Source organism: Cladosporium halotolerans (genome assembly GCF_011745625.1).
Source record: "Cladosporium halotolerans strain TM138-S3 chromosome Unknown Sca126, whole genome shotgun sequence".
Lineage (NCBI taxonomy): Eukaryota > Fungi > Ascomycota > Dothideomycetes > Cladosporiales > Cladosporiaceae > Cladosporium > Cladosporium halotolerans.
In genome coordinates this window covers 2,056-12,112 of record NW_027191576.1, presented here as the reverse complement: position 1 = coordinate 12,112, position 10,057 = coordinate 2,056, and the positions used below count along the sequence as shown (strand labels likewise).

At 56.3% G+C, this 10,057-nt stretch overlaps 2 protein-coding genes across 2 annotated transcripts; one reads left to right on the top strand and one right to left on the bottom strand.

The window, feature by feature from the left end:
- Positions 1-1,363: 1,363 nt before the first annotated feature.
- On the bottom strand, positions 1,364-6,181 carry WHR41_09556 (uncharacterized protein; the record flags this gene model as incomplete). The annotated part of the gene is made up of 2 exons (XM_069378159.1): positions 1,364-5,562; positions 5,620-6,181. The coding sequence occupies 2 exons, from the start codon at positions 6,179-6,181 to the stop codon at positions 1,364-1,366; spliced, it is 4,761 nt and encodes a 1,586-aa protein (XP_069224958.1).
- A 1,048-nt stretch (positions 6,182-7,229) lies between these two features.
- WHR41_09555 (uncharacterized protein) lies at positions 7,230-8,849 on the top strand (the record flags this gene model as incomplete). The annotated part of the gene is made up of 1 exon (XM_069378158.1): positions 7,230-8,849. The coding sequence occupies one exon, from the start codon at positions 7,230-7,232 to the stop codon at positions 8,847-8,849; it is 1,620 nt and encodes a 539-aa protein (XP_069224957.1).
- Between the last annotated feature and the right edge of the window lie 1,208 nt (positions 8,850-10,057).

The following is a 10,057-nucleotide window of genomic DNA, read 5'->3' as shown; positions in this document are numbered from 1 at the left end:
TTGCTCAGCTCCGTGTGGAACGCTTGGCTGCGGGTTTGTTGAACCTTGAGAGTCGGATTGGACGCTCATGCTGTAATTTGTGGAACATGAAGTGGTCTACCGCGCGGGCAGTCGCGACACGGTCGCGTTCCCCGCATATTCCTTCCCGGGTGATCTCACAAGCCATGGCTGCTTTGCGCGGGATGCCCGTCCCGGTGATCGAGGGTTAGGGTTGGGTTTGTCTTATCATCACACTGAACACCCTGAACATGCTGAACGAACAGGTATATTTGTTCATTCGATCGATTATGTAATCAGTCATCTGTTCGTTTGTTCAACGGGGTCCGAACGAACCGAACGAACTGTTCAGTGCTCGTTCACTGCCCACCCTGTCTCCAACCGGACCCTCTATCAATCCTAACCCTCACGCCTGTCCCGACTTTCCGACACTCCATCTGTGATACTGACACACTGAAACGATGCAATGAAACGATGCACTGACGGCTTATGCCTTCGAACACTCGAACAAATCTAACCCCCAACTTCGATGAACCCTCAACCTGTTACGTCTGAATGTCTGCCTTCAATCTCTTTTTCCCATCATGCCACTTCGGTCCGCCCTATGCCTCCGTACGGGCGTGCCACCTTTTCCTTTCTGAACTAAGCGGTTCTCCATTCACTTTCCTTCCCCAACCTAAGCGGTCTCTCATTTCCCTCCCTAACCTAAGCGGTCTCGCATTTTCCTCCCTAACCTAAGCGGTCTTTCATTTCCCTTCCTAACCTAAGCGGTCTTTCATTTCCCTTCCTAACCTAAGCGGTCTCACATTTTCCTCCCTAACCTAAGCGGTCTTCCATTTTCCTCCCTAACCTAAGCGGTCTCACACTTTCTCTCCTCACCTAAGCGGTCTTTCATTTCTTTGCCTAACCGTAAGCGGTCTCCTTTCCTGACCTAAGCGGTGTCCGCATTCCTTTCCTGACTCGAACGATCTTCCATCGACACCTGTACGCTCCGCTGACCCCGTCGCTTCTTCTCCCAACCGCCTTCGTTCCCTCTAACCGGTGTTCTGCTGAAGCAGTCTGCTTCGCTGTTCCATCCCTCCATACTTTCTTCCCCGATCTGAGCGGTCTGTTATTATTGCCTCAATCACCCTCGTCCCACTTCCGGTTCCCTGTTACGGCGACGCTTCATCTGAATGAGCGGCTCGGCCAGCGAACCTGCCCTTTCTCGTGACACCTGAACGGTTAGATAACCTACCTCTTCTCGCGACACCTGAACGGTTGTGCAATAAACGGTCTCGCATTCTTTTCCCAACCTAAGCGGTCTCGCACTTTCTTTCTTATATAAGCGGCCTTCCCCGGCTCAAGCCCAAGTGTAAAAGTAACGTTATCCGAAAAGCCCACTGAACTCCACCTCGCCTCGCCTGTGTTTCGTACCCATTTCTTGCTTGAACGCCGCCAGCGACGGGTCGCGAGCCTTCCATTCTTCGAGACCGCCGTCCGCCCCGAGAACCAGAAATGCAGCAGTAGCTTCCAACACCCAGTTCCCGTACTTGCGGTCGACTCCGGGCTTCTTCTTGAACACCGCCCTTCCTTGCAAATTGACGCTTCGTGCCCACATCTCGCAAACGGCTTGAGATCTGTAGCACCACTTGCAGTGAGCAAAACTAGCGAACTGAACTCCCTCCAGTATCTTGATCGCTTCCGTCATCTTCTCTTTCACGCCCTGCATGCGGGTGCAAGCCGACCAGTGCCCGTGTCCTCGAGCGATCTTACCGCTCGCCTTGCACACGGCGCATTGCTCGTGCCATTCGTCCGTCAGCTCTCGCAAGCGGTTCGGGTCGAGAACGGATTCGATCACTCGAGATTGCCGCCTCCAGTATCGCTGCGCCGGAGCGGCTTCAGCGACGTCGTTCTCTTCTTCCTTCTCTTCACCGCCTTCGTTGTCTCCGCCTTCGTCTGCGCCGTCCCCGTTGCCTTCCGTGAACTCGTCGAAGACGTCGCTGCCGAAGACGTCACTGCTGCCGGTCGCGTCGTTTGCATCGGTGTTTTCCACGGGTAGCCCTCCTCTTTCATGCTCGTGCTCGAGCTCATCCAAGTCGCCCATGCTCTCGGCGTCCCACGGCTCCGTCTTCATCTCTTGCTTGCAGTAGATCAAGAGGTCTTTGATCACCACCATCGAGTTGCTGACCAGTTCTCCCCACAATCGTAGACGGTGCGGCTGACCGAGCCAGAGAGCATACCCTTTCCAATCTCCCGACTCACCCACATAACCGACCTGCCTGATGATGTTTCGGCCGAACGTGTTTGTTGTCGCCAACATGAGAATCGCGGGTGCCACCCTCGGCCACTGACAACCACCTTGTCCGCTCTCCCTCGTCCGGCACATCTTTTGACTGATGCCGCAAGCGTGACAAGTCTTCCCGCCGTCCAGATATCGGATCGTCGAGCGGAACCGATCGCAAGCGTCTTCGCTCATGCTCAAAGTGTCGCCGGTGTCGATCGGGATCGTCTGACGATGCGTGCAAGTCTTGCCATCGTGTAGCCATGCAAGACCGCTGCCCAAAGCCGAAGTCACCCAGCAGACGGGGCATCCGTTCGTGATCTGATCCAGAGCGTCCTCCACGATCTCTCGTTCTTGTGACATCTCCTTCTCTGACCGAGCCCAGTCGGAGACTCCGCTGCGGCATCGATCGCATCTCTCCATCTCTCCCGAGATGCAATCTTGGGCGGGCTTCCTGTCGAAGTATCCCCCGAGCACCAGTCTGCGGCAGTCGTCTGTGTTGACAAAGTCGAGCATCGCCTTCTCGTCTGGGGTCCATTCTCGCCGCATCGCCGTGCGCTTCGCTGCTTCTCTTGTCTGCCAATTCTTCTCGAGCAGTATCAGTGATGTGACGACCTCGCCGCCCCTGCCTGCCCTGCCTGACTCCTGTGCGAAGTCGATGAAGCCGTACGGCATGCCGATGTGCACCGCGAGTGCTACCCCGGTGTAGTTGACACCCGTGCCCAGCGCCGTCGTCGCCACCACGCACCCGCCGGCCTCTTTCCACAGTTCGATGACGTCTGCGTTGTCGGCCGAGCCGGAGTAGAAGTAATTGCAGCCTAGTGCTCCAGCCAGTTCTTCACACTCGGCCTTAGAGCGGCAGTAGACGACCATCTTTGACTTGTGCTGCAATCGTTCCAGTTGCTTGCTGCAGACCTCGATCGCCTCTTCCATCAGCTTCCCGCCTTCGACCTCGGCTTTGACGATGTATCTCGTCGTACTCCGTGCGGTGCAAGCCCTGATCAGCGTGAGCGAGAGTTCACATCTCATCGTCGTCTCGAGATCTGTCTCCATGTGCAGCGGTAGTGTCGCCGTGAGCATGATCGTCGGGGCCTCGATGCATCTCAGCCTCGCCAGCGAGCCCAGTCTCGGCCGCCAGCTGTGCGCCGTGATTGCCAGATGACACTCATCCACGAACACTCGTCGCACCAGACCCTTCTCGGCCATGCGTGCGGAGTAGTCGAAGAAAGTGTTGCCCAGCTTGTCGGCACTGATGAAGACGATCTCCGCCGGATCACACAAGTCGCGACTCCATTCGACGGCGCGGATGCCTCGGGATTTTGCGTCGCTCAGAGTCTCTTCGATGAGCTGTCGATACGGGACGATGACGATTGTGATACCCGGGTCCTCCAAGCAAGCGGGGGCGGTGAACAGCAACGATTTTCCACCTCCCGTCGGTAGCACAACTGCGAGCGCGGAGTCGGAGCCGTTGATGATTCGCTCCAACGCTTCCTCCTGTTCGGCAGACTTGTATGCCACCGCTGTCGTCTGCGCCAAACCAAGAGCTTTCCGGACGGCTTTCTCTCGCTCGTCGAGACCGATCCTCATTCTGCCCGGCTTTGACGGCCTTGTCGGACTCGACGCAATCGTCGGGCTCGACGGGGCTGCAGCAATGTCGAATCTCTGCAACGGCGATGACTGCACGATCGCACTTCCCCTTGAGTCGCTCACGGCGGTAAACGGGGTCGCCGGTGCCTTTGGTGTCGAAGTTGCGACACTTCGGGACGTCGTAGCCGGCGTCATCAAGCCGCCTGTCCAAGAGATGTTCGCCTTCTTCGCCACCGGGGTCTCCATTTCCCCCCCCTTGCGTTTCTGAGCCCTCACTTGCACTCCTCCCTTCCGACTCTGTAGCCCCAAGAAGCGATGCCACGACTCACTCAGCGGCCTGAAAGTGTCGATGTTTCGCTGACTGAGATGCCTGACGATGTCGCTCCGGACGGCGTACCTCTTTGCTCCAACGGCCGATCCTCTGCCAGCCGAAATCTCCAGCGGATCTTCTTCTTCTTCGACTTCGGGCTCCTCGACTTCACCGGTCTCGTCTTTGTAGCCGTCCCCGAATTTGTCGCCGACGAATTGCCTGCCAATGCCGACGGCGGCGTGTCTGAATTGCAGCGTGCCCAGTGCGTGTCCGATGCCCTCGGCGCTTCTCTGCCGCAGAATGCTGGTTAACTTCGGCGTCTCCCACGGTCCTTTGTTGTCAGCCCAGATGTACTCGCTCCAGCCGAAGCCGATGCCCGTCTTGACGGAGATTGATTCGGCGAGCGGCTGCACGTAGACCAGATACAGAGACAGCAGCTGACCAACGCGCCACGGCAAGAAGCGCGGGACGACCTTGGGGATGTCCCATTCGGACTCGGTCTTGTTGTAGAAAGTCACCGCCATCACATGCCCGTCCAGAATGAAGATGTTGCGGTCTCGGACACAGCCGTTTTTGAACCTGAATGACAGTATTTCGGTTCCTCGCGCCGGCTGTCCGCCGGTGACGTGAACGCAGAACAGAAGCAACTTCCGGAATTTGTCCACTTCGCGTAGATACTCGCGCACCATTCGTGTGTGCCACTTTCCGTCGCGATACATCTTCTTTCCGTGCCTAGACATGAGCAGCCTGTCCATCGTGACGTCCTCCCACTTCGACGCCAGACGGTTGTGCTTGTTGTCGACGAAATAAGCGTCTCGTCTGCGGAACGTGATGTCGTCGGTGAGATTGTCAATGTCGATGACCAATCGACCGGACGAATTCGTCGTCCACATGAGTCTCTGCCAAAAGAGATCTTCAGCGTCGCCGATCGCTTGTCCGATCATCCATTTGAACTTCTCCATGACAATCTGGGCGCCGTGCAGCTTCATTATTCGGCCTTCTTGTATCCAGAAGACGGAGCCTGCGTTGCCGTGGTTCAGAGCGATGTGTTTGCTGTACGCCAGCAGACTGATCATGTTGCTCGCCACGCTCATGGACCCGTCGGCCAGAAACTGCTTTCGCTGTTGTAGAAATGACTCGTACTCGGCATCTGCTTGCCGGGTCCTGCTCTTTGACGGCAGCAAGATTTCCAAGCCGATCACTCGGGTGCAATAGACCAACCCTGCGAGCATGTAAGAGTAGTCGTTCGCTTCTTTCAGTCGATTGTTTTCCTCGTCGATGCCGAGAACGGCCATGAAGTGTAGCATTGGGCTCTCGAACGGCTTGTGATATACCTTGTGGAAGATGAATGTCATGCTGAAGCCCAAGATCGCTCCTGGCGTGACGCCACCGCCTGACTCGACATCTTACAGCAATTGTCTGGCTTGCTCTTTCTGTCCATCTCTCCATGGGAAAAGTCGACGGGCATCCTTCAGTTTGTCCCGAAGAACGATGGGGTTGGACGTGTCGCCGTTGTCCTCCTCGATCGTATCGTGTTCTTCCTCGTCTTCCTCGTCGATCGAATCATGGTCTTCGGCGTGTTGATCCTCCTCCTCCTCCTCCTCCTCCTCCTCTTCGCTTCCGCTGTCTGTCTCATTCTCTGCCCGTGACGGATCACCAACCTGCCGCTGCTGTTCGCTCTTAACGACCCGCAGCGAATAGCAGATCAATCGCTTCCAGTAATTCGCGTATCGGTCTTGACTGTCCTGGTTCTGCAAGCGGCCCATCGGACGTGGGTCCACCTCCTCCATCTTAGCGCTCTTCAACCAGCGGCGAATCTCTTGCGGAAGTGATGCCAGCCCCTTGACACAATCTTCGATCATTTGATCGACCGCGTCGCCGATCTTCTTCAGCCCGGGCTCATCTCTGCCTGGTAGCCTGGCGGCATGGGCGAGATGCTTCAAGTTGCTGTTGCCGAGATGTGTCACCCAGTCCGTTCGCTTCCACCAACCCGTTTGATCTGTCTTTGCAATCTCGGCATCCATGACTTCGAGATGTGCCTTCCTCTCGGCGCGTTGTGCGCCGAAGTCTCGCAAGATCTCTTTCTTTTGCGCCAGCACGTCTTCGGGCATGGGCGCTGCATCTGCCGTGGTCTCCCCTTCCTCGACGCGGATGACGAACCATCGTTGTTTTCCAGGTGTCAAGCAGAACGATTGGACCCACACGTCAGCCCAATGCTCTCTATCGCCTGGCCTCGACTTCCACCCGTGTGCTTTACAGTGTTCCGCGATTTTCGCCCGTCGGGTGCTTATCCAGCCACAATTTGCTTCGTCGCATGCGAATCCCTTCCTGGGAGGAGACCGTCCCTCGATGGGGGGTCCGTAAGCCTTCGGCAGTGAAGCCTTCTCCGGTGCAGCCCGCGGTAGACCGTCGAAACGTTGCGAGACGGCTTTTCGGACGTTTCGCGAGTAGACGTGATAGTCCAACAGATGTCGATCTAGATTTCGGACGGCGTATGCGTGTTCCCTGCAAACGATCAGCTCATACTCGGGGAGATACCGGAAATTCCCTATCGCCGTCGCTTCCTGGCTGTGTGGTGGAGACCAGACGATCTCCATGTTTGCCCAAGCTAACGTCGTGATCGGTATGTCTCAGTGTGAAGCTTCGAAACAACAGCTTTTTGTGCCGGGGTGGTGCGCGACGTGTTGTTTACGTCACGCCGCGAAAGTCGCGCGTGTGATAGTGATGGCGCCGACCGGGGGCGGTAGCTTGCGTATCATGACATGGGTCAAACTGCACCGCCCATCACATCGACCATCCGCCCGCGACGGCTTGATTTTTCGTGCGCACATATTTTCCACCGCTCTCGGATCTTACACAAACCTCACCGAACACCTCACAGTAGTCGACGTGGCTGTACACACGCATTGAACATCGCCAAGTCCGGATCGACGTCCAGCCTTGGCATCACGAGCCCCTTACACGCCCTGCGGGCGCGTACGTGTCAGACTGCGGAGAAACACGCTTTTCCGCGCACCAACACTTTTGCGCTTTTACCCACCATAGACCGGCCACATTACTTCCGATTACAGTATGGTTGGCCTGAGCAAGACCAGCCCCGTGGATAATTTGCTTTCACGCTTCCGCCCCACACTTCGCGAACCAGCACCTCCAGGCGCCGCTGCGACGCCGACCGCAACTACTTCACAGTCTTCACCTCGCTTGGCGACCGCTGGCGCGATAGTCCCACGTCATGAGACGCTACAAGACACGAGATCTCAGACGGAGCGGCGGGCGCGAGCTGATGCGGGAGATTTGCAGGCCCGACTGGATCTTATTCCGCTACGCGACATCGAAGATCAGCTCTCTCGACGCTTCCGCACCGCGCAGCCGGACTGCTCCATCTTGGAGTGCCTGAATGGACGGGACAAGGCTTTGGCTGGCCATCGTGCCGCGTCCATCGTGTTGGAGGAGTTGGCAGACTCCACCGAGCAGGCCGCTCTCACATCCGCTCTGGTCTACCGCTACGTTCAAGCACACTCTTTGTGGAAAGGCCATCCAGACCCCAAAGTTACCTCCGCGGAAACCTTCCTCGACACCCTCGACAACTCTGACTATGTGAAGGCAAACATTGTCATTGGATCTTCTGCAGATCTGTCGAAACAAAGAAGTCTGAAAGTCCTCGAAGACGCATGGGGATCGGACTGGTTCGAGAAGATCCCAACCGAGCTCCGTGATCCCCGATGGGTTCGAGCCGAGGAGTGTTCCAAGCGTTTGCTCTCGCAGATGACAACAAACGCCCGACGCGGCTATTCTCTCGAGAGAGCCATGGATCACTGGACCCGGTCGATGCGACGTCGCACCGACGAAGACGCTCGACGCGAGCATCGAATTAGCTTGCCGCGCTCGCGTTACATCATTCTGGACGACGTGCGCTCGCTTAACGAGAGAGATCCGAGTGACGACTCTGACACCCAACACGCTCGTCAGTCTGCAATTCCCGATAGCCCCAAACATGACCGGCTCAGAGTGGAACTTGTCCCCGCCTTCCCGCCTATCTCACCTCCTTCCAAAAAGCCGGACTACTCCGCGGCACGCCCTTACAAGACGCCAAGAAAGCGTAAGCGAAATGCTTCTGAAGCAGCTGTGGTGAATTCGTCAGGCGATGAGGGTGGAGGGGATGATGACGACGGTTGGCGAGTAGTGACTGGCGGGACGGAGATGGTGAAGAGGGCACGCAACGCTCTCATCCGTAAGCCGGTCGAGATCACATCGTCGGGGCCCCAGTCCTCAGATCTCCTTGGCCTGACGCAGCAATCTCCAACGGCGGGCCAAGCCGCATCCATACCGCCGCAACCACAGTCTCAGTCCGTCCGCGGGAAACTAAAGCCTTCGCCCACCTGCGACGGGCCTGGTGTCGCCTTGCTCTTACACAAGTTTATCGATGCCTTCCGCGACATGCCTTCCCTTGACGAGGATTCCAACGCCGATCACCGTTGCTGCGACTTATGTCGTCCAAAGGCACTGCGGGCGTTCAAGATTCTTGAAAATGTCCTCCTCCCATGTGCGGAGGATCTAGAGAAGATCTCCAATCACCGTTATGGCGACGGTAATGTTGAAGTCAGTCAAATCGGTGGAATATCACCGCCCAAGCGCGGCCTGATCCGAAAGCATACCTCTCTGTTTGTCGAGGATTCGTCAGACGAGGCTTGACGATGCGTAAAATCATGAGTATAATCTGAGTATTGGATAGCTTCCATCAGGAAGCATTTCAGGGTTAGGGTTCAAACGCCTCGAAAATGTCGTCTGCTTGCTGCACTGCATCAAAATCTGTGTTCTGTATTATGTATTTCGCGTTTGTCTAGCTTCGTAAGACTCTTACCATTCTGCTATAAATTCTCAAAGTCGCAAAATATCATCTTCCTGATAACATCCTTCCACCGTTACCTTTCACCGTTACCTTTCACTGTACAAACGCTTGTTTTTGGGACACGCTAAACTGCTTTCGGACGCATCTTTCGGTGAAAGGACGATATCTCCACAACCAGCCCATGCAGAATAACGGAAACAGGACTCCTTCAAATACCCTTCGATTTTGGCGTGGCTACATGCGACTTTGCTGGCCACTGGCCGTTCTTACTTGGGAATCTTGCGATTTCCAAGGTTCGATGCTCTCGACCGGTCTGCGGCGTTGTACATCGAGCGTTGATTGCGAAAATCACGTTTTGCTCATAGCTCTTCCAACAAAAGGTCCGCCTAATCTACACTCACTCTGATCAAGTATTCCGACATGATTCTCCACTATCTTCTCAAGCTTCATGCCGTCCTCACTGCATCTTCGCTGTCGTGGGGCCTGGTGGTAGACGGCCTCCAGGGACGCCTCCGGCGTATCGAATATAACTTACAGAACTTGTGCAGATCCACGGCTTGGGCGGTACTCATTGAGAGGTGCGCAAGTACGCAAGTACGCAAGTGCGCAAGTGGACAACGGGAACCCGGAAGTAACCGAACGCTAGACCGCCGTGGTGTACCAGACCGCCGGGACACGATCTTGCACGACAAGAGCGAACCAGTTCATACACTTTTGAAGGCGCTCAAAGACTGCCCGAGCTCATCCTCCTCGTTTTCGCGCGGGCCAATCGACACCGCGCGAATGACGTTGTTCCGGTCCGATACGCGTGGGCGGGATCTCTATCCAGTCTGCTTGCTGCAACAGATGTGCTTGCTGCCCATTCGCTGTAAGCCACGAATCGCGCACAGCGCGCTTAGAACCCCGCCATCCCCCCCGTCGCGCCCACCAGCCTGATGCCCATCCCGTGCATTGCATTGCATGGCATCCCAAGCGGTCCCGTGGTTTCTTCAGCCCCTCCCGTCGCTCCTCTTGCCGCCGTCTCTGACGATGGTCTGTACACCGCGGTAGC